The 16,759-nt window shown below is 33.4% G+C and overlaps 1 protein-coding gene across 2 annotated transcripts in view; it reads left to right on the top strand.

Moving 5' to 3' along the window:
- Positions 1-11,013, top strand: part of Lnpk (lunapark, ER junction formation factor) — a 72,453-nt gene extending 61,440 nt beyond the window's left edge. The window contains exon 13 of one of the 2 annotated variants that reach the window (XM_005324624.4): positions 4,621-11,013. In XM_005324624.4, coding sequence (XP_005324681.1) covers positions 4,621-4,856 — 236 coding nt within the window. In that variant the 3' untranslated portion in view covers positions 4,857-11,013. The remainder of the gene's footprint in view (positions 1-4,620) is intronic. The other variant, XM_005324625.5, reaches the window with a different exon arrangement.
- Positions 11,014-16,759: the final 5,746 nt, after the last annotated feature.

Raw genomic sequence — 16,759 nt, 5'->3', positions numbered from 1 at the left:
TGGTATGCCAAAAAATGAACTGCTTTTAGATTCCTCAATTTCTTTTATGATTAAATGATAGTACAGTAGATATGGTATGCCATAAAATGAACTGCTTTTAGATTCCTCATTTTTTTTTATGATTAAATGATAGTACAGTAATATTGAAATCTTTGCTAGGTGATATTAATGTGGTTTATCCTAAAGTTTTAACTTTGTTAAAAAATATGCTTTCTAAGATATCTGATATGTAGCATTCTTTTTGTTAGATATGGTAATCATTAGAATACTATGTTTTTCTACATTGTAAGTATGCAAGTATGGTGACTTTTTTTTTTTGCCAACATGTTTAAAATTTTTTAATATTGTGTTTTCATTGCTCAGTTGTGTTTGTATAGGTCTCATATAATTATTTTAGAAGTTTTCATGTAATTACTTTAGTGGAAGACAATTTTTATTCAACTGGAATAACTTACTAATAAAACTTATGGCATCTAATCAATACTATTAAAAATAGTAAAATTTATACAAAATTAAATTCATCTTGATAATCTGGTTTCTATTTCTTTTATGCAAATACTGTTACCATTAGGTTATGTTGAATAAGGGAAAGTTCTGGTTTTAGTAGTTTTGTTATTATGCTACAGGAAATAGAACTATTTGATAATGAAAATTTTTATCAGGTCCTAAAAGCTTATGCCTTTGTTTATATTTAATTATGTTCAGTTTTCTCAAACTGTAAACTTGCCTATAGTATATTCTCATATGTTTGTTTAAGACACAAAGTTTAAATTGAGAGCATAATAGTTTAAATTGAGATCACTTCTTAATAAAACTTTTTAAGTTTAATACTAGCTATTTTCTCATAAGTGGTTATAATTTAATTAAATTTTATTCACTGAGTCATTGGGTTGGGCTGGGTTCTTCCTTAAATATAAAGTTGATGGTTTTCCTGAAGGCAGGAAATTCTTATAAAAACTGTCTTGATCAAAGACAATTGTCAATTTTAATTTAATGACATTCTTTGAGTAAGTTTGTAGTTTACACATATAGTGAGCACTAATATGTTAGCAAGGCCAAAATAAATGAAGGTTGTTTTAATAAGATATAAAATAATCTTACTATAAATCTTCAAAATTTAATAAATTGATATGTAATTTTAATGTGTTAGGCAAAAATAAATTAATATTTTTAAATGTTCTTAAAAAATTATTCTTTTAAGAACTAGGATAAAAAACCTAAAGGCATTATGAAGTTCTTACATGTTTTTGCATGGTTTATAGCTAAGGCAGTGGTATTTGTTATGCAATTTTTCATTCAGTTTTATAAATTTGAGTTATCTAGCTGAGTTGAGATTTTGCCCAAACAATTGGTTGCCAATTGTTACCATTTGGTAGAAAAAACTTCTCTCTCAAGAATATTGGGGGTGGGGGTGGAGGACAAGAGTGGAGAAGGAAATTCTGTAGATCATATTTATTTTTATCATACTGTGGTATAATGGTTTTTTGGCATTATAGATGTTGATGTTTATTTGAACATTTCTTACAGATAGAATTAGGTTGGTAAGGTAGTTGTTACCAGCTCTTAGTCTTAAATTGGGCCATACAAGGAAGAGTAGGCCTGTTTTTTTTTTAGTATGAACACAAAGACTGGTTTCTCTTTTAGTATTTTACTGCCAAATAGTAACATCTTTTATAATATATATTTATACTAATAAGCTATTTTTAACTACAACTTCATGAAAAAAATACTGATTTTATTAGACTAAGTGAATGATGTCCTCCTATAGAAAATAAGTAGTTTGAGACATAAAATAGTCCTACTATTATGTCTGAGATTAATTATTAAATTAATATGAAATTTTTTGTTAATATTTTATATCTAATGCATTTAGATATTGTTTGTATGATTTCTTACAAAATTGAATTGGCTTCTAAACATCAAATACCTATCTCATTTAGAATAACTGAAGTCTGCATTATAAGGCATGTCACATACCAACTTTTTGTAACTTTACTGTTTTAGGACTGTTTTCCTGCAAATCAACCTCTATTAACTTTTTGTTGCTGTGACCAAAACAACTTAGAAGAGGAAAGATTTATTTTGGCTTACTATTTCAGAGAGTTGAATCCATAGTCAGCCAGCTATATTTCTGAGGTGAAGCAGAACATCATGGTGGAAGGGCATGGCAAAGGAAAGCTGCTCAGCTCATGGCAGCTGGGAAGCAGACAGATAAGGAAGAAGGGTCTGGGAGAAGATAAATCCTTCAAGACATACACCCAGTGACCCATTTTCTTCCCACTTCCTAGTAGTCCATTCAGCTATTAGTCTTCATGATCCAGTCACTTCCTAAAAGCCTAGCTCTGAACCTTGCTTCATTGGAGACCATGATTTCGACATATGAGCTTTTGGGGGACATTTCAGTTCCAAACTATAATACAACCCCAGGGAACAAAAGTAATTATTAATGGGCTCTTGGATCATTCTCAAATCCCTCTCATTATTTCACCAATTTTTTAGTGTTCTATATGTTCTCTGAAATACACTATTGTCTGGAAACTTTGTGTGTCATGTTTTCTAATTGTGTCAGCTCATTGTATTTCTTTGAATTCATGTATTATAGACACTTAACAATTTCAGTATTATAATTCTCCTTTTGGTATTAACTGCTTTTTTATGAACCTAGAATTTTTAAATTGGCTTTGACTAGTAGAGCATGTTTTTGAAAAAAATAATATCACACTTTAATATAATAAACCATGAACTTTGATACCTCTCCCATTTTAGTATAGTATTGAGGCAGTCTGTCAGAATATGATTTTGTGTGTCCTATATTTACTTATTTACTATTGCATCCTAGATTCTGTCTTTTCCTTGTTTCACTTTGAGTGATTTTATTAGTTTATTTCAGAAGGCTTACTAAACACATTGGAAAGTTCTTGCCAAGAAGATTTTGCTCTACGGCCAGAGAGTTGTGGAAAACTATGACTCTTAAAATTCTACACTGGATTATTTTTGTGAGGGTAGATGGTTGGCAGTTCCTAAGGTTTTCTACAGAAGAACTTGCTTGTCTTTGTAGCAAAAATAATTTGTACATGCTATAGAGTTTCATTTGCTGTTTCTCCCTGTTTCTTTTGTGCCCTAGAGCACTCAAAAAACAAAATTTGAATAACTTGCTGCTTTTCTATATTGGAGTTTTGTTTAGATTCCCAGTGGTGCAGTGATACTATTTTAAGTTTTGTATTGATACAAGTAGGATTTTTATGATATTTGTCACAAGTATGATTTATGAATATGCCCCACTACTTTTTGTGATCACATGAAATTATTGTACAGTAAGATCTCATTAAGTTGAATGTCACTAACTCTGGAATTTAGGCCTTTTATTCCATATATAAAGAGGAAGAAGTTAATTATAATTAATTCTGTAAACCAGAGTCCAGAGTCCATATGTTTAAGAAAATAATACTTTAAAAGTATTTTTAAAGTCTTGGCATAGAGCATGTGAGAAAAGAATAATTGGTCTTTATTGAAACTGTTATGGTAAAACCATGAATTTCTAAGACTTCCATGTTAAAGTGAGTGTATATAACATAATTCTTTGTAGAACTATTTTATTTATTTAGTTTGCAAACTTTGGTTTATACCATGCAAGGAATTTAACTAGAAATTTTTGCCAATAGTCTGGCCTTCCCTCCAGATTTTTTTGAATCAGTATTATTTACAATATATCATAAGGAATCTTCAATGAAGTAGAAAATTTGCTTTTTTGCTTAGCTTATGTGGTTTTAAGTGTATTTCTCTTAGCAAGAATATTAATTACTGTTTATTTCAAAAACAAAAAGAAATACCTCAAAGCTAGATTTTTATCTTTGACTTGGAAACTGGGTAGCCCAAAGCTTGTCTGCTCCTGTCATTCCTTTCCTCCAGCCTGTTTTTTAAACTTTAAAGAATTAGTTTAATTAATAAAATTGTTATTATTAAATTATTATTAAGAGGCTTAAATTTAATAAAACTCAAAAAGAAAATTTAAAGAGAATACATTTTTTAGGTAGAGACCAAGACAGTTTTTAAGACAAGATTGAAAAAACAAAGAGAAACATCTGTTTTCTCTCTCTAGCATGCTAGAGAAAAATTTCAATACTAAAGACTTAACCTTGCTGAGGAGAAGGGGAGACTTGGTATGCCTTTGGAGAAAAACATTGCCATATATACATATGTATGTATGCACAATACAAATATAGAAGTACTTATTTGAACATTGCTTACAGAGTTTCTTGGATACAGGGGAAACAGTTTCTTCAGAAAACATAACCCACAACCTGAGAACGCATATATTTGCTTGTTGGACACTTGTCCTATACCACATAATTTTGTTGGAACTTTGAATTTTGGACATTTAACTTAAAAATGTATCTTCAGGAGTTCATTTTGTATAAAAATATGTGATGTGTGATTAGGAGCTATTCTTCAGTCGTACTAACTCAAATGGTATCCTATAGAGATTTAAGTACCTCTTTTAAAAGATTGTAAGAGTAACATTAGACCATTCTACTGTTTTCTATGTGTATGTGTACCTTTTAGTTAATTAGAGGTTTTAACATTTAGATATTCTGAAGTCTTGAATCTTTATCTTTCCAGAACCTTTAGAAGAACAAGAAGTTCTAGATAATAATACAGAGCAAACAGATGACAAAATATCAGCTATAGAGCAGACGGACCAAGTGATTGAAAATGCATCTGGCTTAGAGGAACCAGAGGAGAAAGAAGAGACTGAGAATGAAGAAACCTCAATAAATGAAGCCAAATCAACAGTTCCCAGAGCTGATTCTATTTCTGATCTTGAACTAAGTGGAGAATCTTTGATGACAAAGTAGTAAATGCTTCCACGTGCCTTCAACTGGATGTTTGTAGTCTTATTGATGTCAGTTATTGCTTTTTTGTGGTACTTCTTAAAAATTGTTTTGCCCCTTTAAGTATATGCTTGATATCATTTGAATTCGGATTGCCTAGCAATTTCAGTGTGTAAGAGTTATATCTACTGGGTATTAAGAGCAACTGGTATCAGTTAATTAAGAACCTTTTGAATACATAAAGATCCACACTCTTTAGACAGCTTTTAGATATTTTTTTTTGTCTATTTTAAAAGTAAAAAAAAAATAGCATTCTTTTTTTTCTATGTGTAACCTATAAATAATATCTATTTTGACATAGGAAGAACTTTGATTAGGAATAAGTTCTCTAATAGTGTTTGTTTTAAGGAATGAAACACAAGATTTTGAGTACTTTCTCATTAAAAACGGAAATAATTTAAATTTTGAGATGTTTGCCAGTGGGGAGGAAATGTCTATTTGGGTGTTTACATTAAGTGATACGAAAGTTACAACTGTAACTACATAGGCATTGGTACGAATTCTCAAGAATGCAATTGAACAGTCAAGTGCAGTGTTTCTTTTGATGTCTTTTATTTTGCAGCTGGGCCAAAGGCACATGATGTATATAATTAGTTTATGTTTACATATTAACATATAGGAAATACATCTGCACTTGACTGTACTTGAATTCTTAGTATTATTTATACTTGTAAAATAATGATGATATATAAGTGAATTTTGTGCTCTTGTGTGTATTTTGTTAAGGAAAATAAAGATGATCTGGCAGCAGTTTCTTTTTGTTAAATATCTGGACTTCAAATAGTATTTTGGTGGATGACTTGGCTATCTGAAAAAATCCTAGATGGAAGAGTTCACAGTATGATGTATATATTCTGCTTAGAACAAATTATTAAGCATTTCTTCAGACTTGTTGCCTTTTCAGGTTCAGAGAAATAATGACATTTATAGTTTCTAATCAGAGGTTAGGTTTTTCTGATTCAGGAACACATTAGGCCATTCGTAGGTTTTAACTTTGAGAGACAAGAATGTTTTGCGTGAATAGCAATTAACTAATTGCTGATAATTCATTCAATTAAATATGTGCACTAAGCATCAAGTGGGAAAAAACTTTGACCCAGAATGAAAATACTTGGGCCTTAAATACAGTGTTAATACAGTGTTACAGCTTCCTTTTAACCTTTCTTCTCCAGTATACAAAAAAAATTGAAATCAAATTATTATGCCAAAGGGAGGAATATAAGAATATGTGTGTATGGCTAATGTTTTGCTTGTACATGGTATTAAAATTGAATAAAACTTTTTGTATTATTTAAAATTTATTTTTATGATTTAATATCTCATATCTGACAAGTATTTCTAATGAACCAAATCTGTTAATGGTCTGAGGCATTTTAGTTTAGTGGACACAGTTTCCATACACATGGAACTGGACTTAAATTCCAGCTCTGTAATCTTGGGCAAGTCCCCTAAACTCTGTGCAACTATTTTCTCACCTTTAAAATGGGAAGAATAATGTCTATTTTTCAGAGATATTGGGTTGATAAAAATAATTTATATAATATGGTTAGCTCACTGTCTGATAACCAATAGGTATTTCTTCCTCTGTGATACTGGGAATTGAAAGAACCCAGGTACTCTACCACTGAACTATATTCCCCCCCTCCTTTTTTTTACTTTTATTTTGAGAAAGGGTCTCGATAAGTCTCCAAGTCTGGCCTTGAATTTGTAATCCTCTTGCCTTGGCCTACTGAGTAACTGAGATTACAGATGAGCACCACCTTGCCCAGCTAATTAACAGGTATTAAGTAAATGGTAGTATTCATTATTATTGATATCCTCATGAAATATGAAAGGAAGGGCCATAAATTCTTTCTCTGGCAGATAAGGAAATTAGAAAATAATATGCATACAATTTAATAGCTCAGGATGAAGCCAGAGTTTCTGCATTAACTTTTCTTCATTGTGTGTGTATATGTGTATAAATACAGGTTCAAGAAATAGGAAACCCAAACTATGGAATATAATCTTTTAACAATGAATTTCACCAGTTTTTTGGTGTGCTATTGGCTCATGTGCATTTTATTAGCACCTTGCAGAGTCTTGTTATAAAATATTCAAATTCTGATGTACATTGCTTGAAAATGAGGAACGCAGAGAAATGTAGGTAATGATAGAATCAAGCAGATAGTATGAGAAATATTTTTTTAAATGTAGGTTAATGATAGAACCAAGCAGATAGTATGAAAAATATTTTTAAAAAGAAATATGGAAGGAGATTAAAAAGGACATTAGAAAAACATGCAGCATATGATTGCGTAGTATCTTTTAAAATAGAAAAGTTTATTCTGATATTGCAACAGACAATGTTTGAAAGAGTATAACATCTCATTTCTGATTGTTAAGACTGTATACATATAGAGGAAAACCAAGCCATTAAGTTCTGTCAGCCAGAATGACCTTAATCTTATTTATAAACGTTCAACAGGTCATTATCTAAACTCTTCTCACCATGTCCTTAGTTTGATCTACAAACGAGGTCTGGCTTTTTTCTTCTTTCTACCCCCATTCGTGCACTATAGCCACATTGCCACCTCCTTTGAATTTTCTGGCCATGCTAAAACCTTCCCTGCTCTAAGTCTCAGCTTAATTTTCCCTCCTCAGAAAGCCTCCAAAACTTCTTATCTGAAAACTCCCTTTACTGATGTATCATGTTATTCTGTCTTTACCCACTGTCCCTATCACAATTTCTAACTATTTTATTTGCTGGTCATTTACTCTCATCTTCACATCATAAAGTCAGTATATGCAAGGGTCTTACTCATATCTATATCTTCAGAGCCTGGCATAATGCTTGACACATTTATTATATGAAATGAATAACTTTGCTGTTAAATCCAATGAAAACTTTCAGTTCTTAACTAATTTAACTGTTGGGCAGATATATTGTAGAGGACTTCCTCTTTTTTGAAACACTTCCCCCCCCCCTTTGGCTTTTGACATATCCTACTACTGTTTACTCTTTGACCTCTAGCTCTCAATGTCTCCTTGCTGTTCCCTAGGATCTACCTTTCGTCATTTCTTCACTGCATATTCTTTCGGTAGGAGCTTTCATCAGTGCCCATTACCGTCTGTCTCTTTGAATGTCAGATCTTTAGCCTGGTCTATTTTCTTCACTTCATAGTATGCATTCACTCACCTACTGGCATGCCTCTAACAATTTATTAAAAAATGAACACTGTCTTCTTCAAGACTTCTGTGTTTCTCTCATCAACACCATTATCTTAGCCAGAAACTAGAGTAGGTAGGTACACTCATCCCTTTTTCCTATGTTCAAACTGTTCTTGTTGCCTGAACTTCAGACATCTATACCATAAACATCATTTCTCCATACCATTCACATTACATTAATAATTATAATAAACATTTGCATTCTCATTCAGCCTGGCAACATGATAACTACTTTGTATTATTTTATTCTTTTTATTATTTTATTCTTTGGCAACTATCCTGTGAAGATTTTTATCTCTGGATTATAGAAAATGGGTGTAGAGAGAGTAAGCAACTTGCTCAAAAATATACACCTGGTAAGTGGACAATCCAGGATTTCAATATAGGCAAATGACATCAGAGGTACTTTATTTTTTATTTGATATTGGGAACCAAACTCAGGGTGTTTCACAGGCCAAGCACATGCTCTGCCACTGAACCACCTCCTAGCCCTTGGAGGCCTTACTCTTAATGACCATTGTACTGCCTTCTAATTCATGCCCCTCCTCATCTCGGGTTACCAAAGCTGCCTCTTAACTGGTTTCCCTAACTCCAATCTTGCCCACTTGTTGTTTGTTCTCTGCATGGTAGCCTAAAGTGTTTTGTTTTTGGTTTTGGTACTGGGAATTGAACTCAGGGGCACTCAATCACTGAGCCACATCCTCAGCCCTGTTTTGTATTTTATTTAGAGACAGGGTCTCACTGAGTTGCTTAGAATCTTGCTTTTGCTAAGGCTTGCTTTGAACTCGAAATTCTCCTGCCTTAGCCTCCCGAGGGGCTGGGATTACAGGCATATGCCACCTGGCCCAGCTGAATGAGTTTTCAAAAATGGAAATGAATTATGCTACACCATTGCTTAGACACTTTGATTCCTCATGTTCTTGGGATGAAGTCCAAACTTACTAATATAGCCTACAAAGCCCTGGGTAATTTTGCTCCTAGTTACCTCTACAACCACTGCCATCATTACCTCCCCTCCACCACACACATACACTTTGTATTTAACTATAATAGTGTTTTTTTGTGCTTTGCTTTTGCAAGGTTTTCCTATCTTGTAACCTCCATACATCCCTTTCTTGGTCTGAGATACATATTCCTACCCATGTAGATACTGGCAGCATTCAATAAACAGTTGTTGACTTTGAATAGCTCCAGTTAGAAATCAAATTTGGATGGTGCTGTGGTTCAGTGGTAGAGCAATTGCCTGGCACATATGAGACACTGGGTTTGATCCTCAGTACCACATAAAAGGAAAAAAAATAGAGGTATTGTGCCTATCTACAACTTAAAAATATATACTAAAAAGAAATCAAGTTTGGAAATTTTGTGACTGCTTAAGCTATGCTTTTTATTCTTGAAATTGGTATTTCTCATCACGCATTTATTATATGCATCAGACATATTCGCTATTATTATGGAGAACGTAATTGAATCAGGATGGGCAACTTTCAGCCGGTGCATGTGTGTGAGAGAGAATTATGGTTTTTATAAAATATTGTTTTATAAATGCTAAATACAGTGGCCACCTCATTCAAGCCAGAACTCAGATCTCAATGCAGGATGTTTTATATTGATTCACTATTTTATTTTTTGTTGTACTGGGGTTTGGATCCAGGGCCTCATACATGCTAGGCAAGAGCTCTAGCACTGAGCTATGCCTTCACCTCTTTTTATTTTATTTTGAGAGAGGGTCTCACTAAATTGCCCAGGCTGGCCTCAAACTTGAGATTCTCCTGCCTAACACTCTCCAGAGTAGCTGGGATTATAGTTGTGCACCATCACACCCAACTTGAAACACTAATTTTATACTGCCTTTCAATACTAGTGTTAGAATTTAAAATTGCTTTAATATATAACCAGTTTACTTCTATTTCCAGCTGATGGTAACTGCTTGACTAAGTTAAAACTTTTTTTCTTATAATGGTAATTTACAGTATTACATTATCAGTTGGATTTATGTGAAGATCAGTTGAAGGGTCAAAGAATGGGGATAATTCATGAATTATGGATAGTGATTTTGAAATGTTCACGAATAGAGCTGCTTTTGAAAATTGGGAGAAAATAGAATAGTTACCATCTGGCATAACTAATTCATTGTAAAAATTTGATGAGATCTACTTTATAAATTTCTAAGATAATAAAAATAATTAACAGTTTTGTAATTTGCATTGTTTCAAATTTATTAAATCCTAAAATTCATGAATTTTACTGGTTATTAAGAAAATATATTCAGGCTCTAAATTTAGACAGACAAACATAAAAATATAGAAAAGTATATTTGTTAGAAAACAAAAATTAAAGTGAATACAGAATTAAAACTTAAATTGTGTCAATCCATAAATTATTAGTTTGTCTCAGTCTAATTTCTTTCTTCTTCAGAAATTAATGTACATTTTCTTTAATACTATTTAAAGATAGTTTTTTAAATTACTGACTTGATTGGATAAAAGGTGTTCCCCCTCAATTGCTCTGTCAGTTTGCCTTTGTGTGAAATTTTGATTCCATTTCATTTTCCGTTCTTTCCCTTCCAGTGTCCTGTTATATATGATTTAACCTATACGAATGCTGAACTTTAATACTATCTACTTGTATAGTTCTGTATTATTTGATGCTTTTTAAAGCAAATTTTCTGCTTTATGCATTTTAAAAGTATTCATACCTTCCTTTTTTTCTTTGGCATTAAAATTGATAGAAGTTGGAAGTACTCTGGGAAGATTAAAAAGCATTTTCAAAGATCTCCCTCATGAATTAAAATTTTAAATTCTTCGACCAGGATTCTGTGAGAATAGGCCAAAATTTCAGCTGCCAAAGACTTTTACCAGATCCCTGGCACTTGATTTTGGAAAACTGGGAAAAATCATTTTCATGAAAATATTTCTATCTTAGATTAATCTGATTTTGAAGGGTAAAGAAAGTGGGAAATGGAAAGTTTTTGAATATCAATTTTTGGTTAGGTACTGTGCTCTAGGTACTATTACACATTCTCTTACAGTTTTCCCAATGACTCTGTGAGAGAGAACTTGATCAAACAGAGGTTGACTTCATTTCCCAAGACTGGCTTGTGGATGTTGAAAATAGAATTAGAGTCTAGAATCTTTTAAGTTTTTGCTCTTTTTACTACCAGTGAGCAGTTTCTTCTTTGGTAACTGAAAGAAATAGATAATAATGCTCTTTTTAGTTTCTCTGATTTCTGTGATAACTCAAATATTATTTCTTTGGGGGAGTCTTTCTTAATCTCAGACTTGTCAGACATTCCATTCTCACACCCTCACCTTGAAATCCCCTGGTACTGTTATCTCCTAAACCAGACTGAGTTTCTTGGAGGCAGGGCTGTGTCTGTTGATGCGGGTATATAAAAGATACTATCTGCTGAATAGGTAGCATGTACATACCCATACCACACAGAACAAGAAATATTAATGTAAGTGCAGATTTTATAGTGTGGAGAATTTTGAAAATCTCATTTAAAAAATATTGAGTAGGGAAAGTCCCAAATAACCTGTTCCTCACCATTTAGGCAAATTTCAATTTCTCTTCTTTGGGGATTCATTGACCAACCACATTGATGTTAGAGCTTCTCTAAAGCACAAATCTTTAAAAATATTGATTTGTGTATAGTAGACTCCTTATGCGGCTTGGAAGAATGTCTTTCAGAATTTTAATCACTTTTCCAGCCTGTTTTCCACTATTCTCCCTTGAGCTCTGGCCACAGACAAGTATTTCATACTTCTGAGATGTCATCTGCTGTTCTTTGTTATGCTATTCTGGTTACGCTCTCATTTCTTTAAGACTCAACTCTGTACCTTGTAAGTGGCAATTTCCTCAGCCTTCCTAATCAGTGATTTGCTTTTTTGTTCCATTAAAAATACTTTACATGTAATTCACAGTCTCCCAACCTCCTGTTACTTGTGTCTGCCTCTGTAATTTCACTGTGAGATTGAAGATAGGCCATCTTTCTCAATTTATATTTTCCTTCTCTTGATCTCTTCAAACAAAACAACACAAGCCAAACTAAATAAAAGCCTGGTATGGTGCCTGCTACAGTATCATATATAAACAAATGATGGACTTGACTTTGTCAATACTAGTGGTGGGCTACTTCTGAGACTCCTACAACTAAATGGAATTGGGATTAGTAAAGGAGAAGAAAAATAGCTCAAAATACAAGAATGTGGAAATATGAGCACATTGTGGATGATTCATGTGTTCCGAATGCCTGACAGATGCTCAATCACATGAATAAACTGAGCTGGCAATGACCTAAGCACATGTGCTTGGGTGGGATTTCAGTTCAAGAGCTTGCCCCATCTTCACATAAGACCATTACTTGAGTAGAGTTTCTAAATTGCACATAAAATAATTTGACTTACAAAACTCTCTTTTTTAAAGATTCCTACATGCCCTTTTGCTGCTTCCATATTTTGGTTACCATGATATGAGTGTTTAAAAATATATTTTTAAACTAATTTTTATTCATTATTTCTAACCCATATGATGTTATGACCAACATTAACTGGAATTTTCTGGATTAAGATGCTACCTTTTTCACATCTGGATCTACTGGGGCTTGCATACACATATACAAAAGCATGCGATTTATGAATATTTTGTTTTTCATCAGGCCATAAAAACTCAGATTTTAAAGTTGGTTAACTTGCCTCAGAAAGACAAAAGGAAATGTATACTGTATATGACAAGTATAATTAAAACTTACACTAATGTGGTATATTTTATGAACTATAAGTTATTTATTTATTTTTCTTAAATGAAACTGACTACTTATGTCTTATGGTCTATAACAAAAATTCTAAAGGCTTTGCCTACCTACCAGAAGTTGACACATTTGAAAAAAATTACAATGTTTTGTAAAAAATATTTTCCCTAGAATCAAAAAAGAATCAAGTATATTTGGAATGAACTAATATTCTCGATTATATGTTCATGTTACTAAATAATACATGAGTCTTCAGAACTAGATGTTATGGATTTTATAAAGTAAACAATAAAGACTGATATAAAATTGATATGCTTGAGACCTGTTTTGTGTGAGTTATGGGTTCACCTGTTCCTTTCTGTACATCTTTTTCTTTTGTAGACCTGATTTTTTTTTTTTCATGTTTGTATGTCCTTTCTTCTCTTCAACAAGGCAATATCCTGTAGTTTGGCTTGATGAAGTTAAGTCATATTTACTTCAAAATCAACCATAGTTGATTATAGGGGTGCATCACACTGGTGTGGTAGCTGCACACCTATAATCCCAGCTAGTTTAAGGCCAGGAGGCAGAGGGATTGCAAGTTTAAGGCCAATTTGGGCAATTCAGCCAGATGGTATCAATCTAAAATTTAAAAACAAAGAGCAAAAACCCAACCATGATTCTACTGAAAAAGAAAGGAAAATTTCTTTTTCCTACAGTCTTCCCATCCTCCTCCCCTCCCCCATAAGCAGCCAAGGAGAGAGCAGCAGCTGTTCAGTTTTAGTGGATTCTGATAAGACCAATTTATCCCCCAGCAAAAAATTGTAAGCATTAGTTTGAATCTAGCATGACTGCCCAGCACTCCTTTTAGGCCAGGATGACACAAGACTACCAGATTGTGTGTCAGCACAGTAGTGCTGTGTATTTGGAGTGGGAAGAGGAGAGTAGAAAGCAGATGACTTGCCTTCTAACGAAGAAGCTGAATTTCAAGTCACTCATTCCAGATGAGTAGCAGGAGGTATGGCGGCTGACACTTCTGTTTTTAAGAGTTCATTCAATGGACACGTAAACAATTCAATTTGTGCATTATAGGTTTTATTGTCTTTAAGGAGTGATTTATGCCCTTATTTCTGCATTATTGTCCACCAGGTACTGCCCTCTGTCAGAGGGCCTGCGCTATTTAATTTTTTAGATCTTTGTCTTCATTAGTACAGCAATTTTCACTTGTAATCATTGTACTAGACTTCATTGATAAGCTAGGACAGTACGAGATTCATAGTGCTGACATCTAACCTTGCCACTGGCTTCTTGACCCTTCTGCTTCCGAAACACGGGTTCATTTTTTTTTTTAAACCCAAGATAAAACTCCATCTATTTTTCACACACATTGTGGGCAGTTTAAAGGTTGGTCGGAATCAAATATTGTGCTTTCAAATTTGATAATGTATGAGTACAGAAGGATGACCTTTGATGCATAGTCATACATCAACATGACATGAGCAGTAAATGCAGCAATTACCTTTACTACGTTGAAATGGAGCTTTAGTTTTCATCTTCAATACAATTAATGCAAAACCAAAAGTGAAAAAAAGATGCATTTAAGTTCTAGTTATGAAATGTGTAATGGTAATAATATCTGTAAATAGCCCTAGTTTATACTTTTATTTTCAACACAAGTTTGGTTTAAAGAAGATTCAGTTGTTCACTAACAAATAATGTTCATTGTTGCTGTGATAACAATAGGCAGATTGATGTAAAGCTATGTGGGGTTTTATGAGTAGGTTACTTTTAAAGAGGATTAAACATTGTTTCAGTATGAAAGAGTTTTATCATTTAAAATCTATTAACATCTGTGCATAGTGTCATCTAGAGGACTACTAGTGATTATAAGGACCTTTATGTTGTAGCAACACACAACTGCATATAGATTCTGCCATGGTCTATAGGACTGTTGTCCTGGTGTGTTCCTTTAGCTATTCATGTCTCCTTCCATGAGTGCCTTTCACATGCAGGTGCTGAAGTTACACACAACATAAAGGAGACATGGAGCCCACTCTCAGGAAGTTCATAGTGACATACTTAGTCTAATGGGTCAGTTCAATCTTGTAAAGTCCCAAGATGAAAATGCAGTAACTCCACTTAGTAAGTGCTAAGTGAAATGTGCTTTGAACTTAAAACCCAGAAGACAGATTTGCATTTTGGCTCTGTACTTTCCAGCAGTATGACCTTGTGAGGAAGTTAGACAACCTCACTGATGGTTCTTTTTCCTGACTTTAAAAAAAATATGTAGTGCACAGAACTGCTTTGCAAAGTAAGAGGGAGCATCTAGACCAAATGTGGCCCAGAATGATAAAATTCCTTTTCTGCTTCCCGTCCTTGTTTTATCTCTCTGCAACTCAGTTTGCCGGTTTACTCTTTTCTCTGTAATTTCCTCTTTTTCTGGTATAGAGGTTGTTAAAGGGATTCAAGGAGCCCAGGGGTCTCTGGAAATTTCTGCAGAATTTTGTGTGTGAATGTACACTTCTCCAGGAAGAGAATATATTGCTCTCATCTAATTTTCCATGAGGCCCATGAGTCAGTAGAGGAGGAATATTGTAGCATTCTTCCAGGAGAATAGCTAACCATGAAAGATTACTTAGCATTACTATAATGTTTGGGTTGATGATGTAAAAAAAACATGAATTGAATCTCAAGAATCCTGGTTTTAGGCTTTAAAGAATCCTTTGAAGTATAGACAGAAGCCATACTGCCAGGTACAAAAGAAGCAATGCCACACTAGTGATAAAACTAGCATAAAAATGTGTTCAATGTGGGTCTTCAGTGCTTTTAGACTTTTGATAGTTTTGCCAATGCATACTTTCAGATGTTAGAATAGGTCAAAACCTGTCATTTGTGAAAGTGAATTTTGAAAATATGAGAGGATTTGGAAGGAATCAAAAAGTATCATACTGGATCTGATATTATAAATGTTGTATTTCCACCTCCAACTTGTTCTTTAATTGTACCCAAGTCTCCTTCTCCCAGGAAGTTCCTATTTATGCAATGATGTCATAAAATTTGTTTTTCTCATCAGTATCTGTCAGTTATTCTTTGTCCTGGTTTTTAATAGTAGAAATCTAAAGTACAATGACAAGTTAAATTTATTTGACTTTATTCTATCATTGAAACATATTTTTTCCTTTTAGTCTTTATTTTTTTTAATTTTTATTTTTTGGTACCAAGGATTGAACTCAGGGGCACTCAACCACTGAGCCACATCCCAGCCCTATTTTGTACTTTTTTTAGAGACAGGGTCTCACTGAGTTGCTTAGGCTGGCTTTGAACTTGTGTTCTTCCTGTCTCAGCCTCCCAAGCTGCTGGATTATATGCATATGGTTTCTTCTTCAACCCAAACTTCAACTCAAATGAGTGAGGCACTCTATGTGGAATCATACTGGCTTCCAGCGACTCCTCTCGAATGTTACCAAACTTGAGAGCCAATCACAGATACTTGGTATCATCTGAAGCCATGTTGACATCTGCCATTGGAAAGAGATTATAACCCTTTAACTTACTTTTTACAGGTACTGAGTAGCTATCAACTGAGCTTTCTCCTCAGACTCAGGCTGAGAGCTTGGATACCTAGTCTCACTCCTTTCCCTAATATCATTAATTTCTTCCTCAGAATATATTTGAGATAGAGTTTTATGTTTGCATTGTAGGTCGAAGCCCATTGCCTTGTAAAATGAAGTTCATAGAAGTTATAGTGAAAAAAGTAGGTGATCAAAATGTTCAGAAATGGATGGGGAGGGTGTTTAATGGATTTAAAATATTTTGAAGTTTAAAAAAATAATGTAAGAACACTTATGATTAAGAGAAAAGTGCATGCAAGGTTACACAGCCCATCAGTCTAGTTTTATATGTGAGAATACAGTGTGTGCATATG

The sequence above is a fragment of the Ictidomys tridecemlineatus genome, chromosome 7, assembly GCF_052094955.1.
Source record: "Ictidomys tridecemlineatus isolate mIctTri1 chromosome 7, mIctTri1.hap1, whole genome shotgun sequence".
Classification (NCBI taxonomy): domain Eukaryota; kingdom Metazoa; phylum Chordata; class Mammalia; order Rodentia; family Sciuridae; genus Ictidomys; species Ictidomys tridecemlineatus.
The sequence above is the reverse complement of the archived record's forward strand: the minus strand, read 5'-3'. Positions and strand labels throughout refer to the sequence as shown.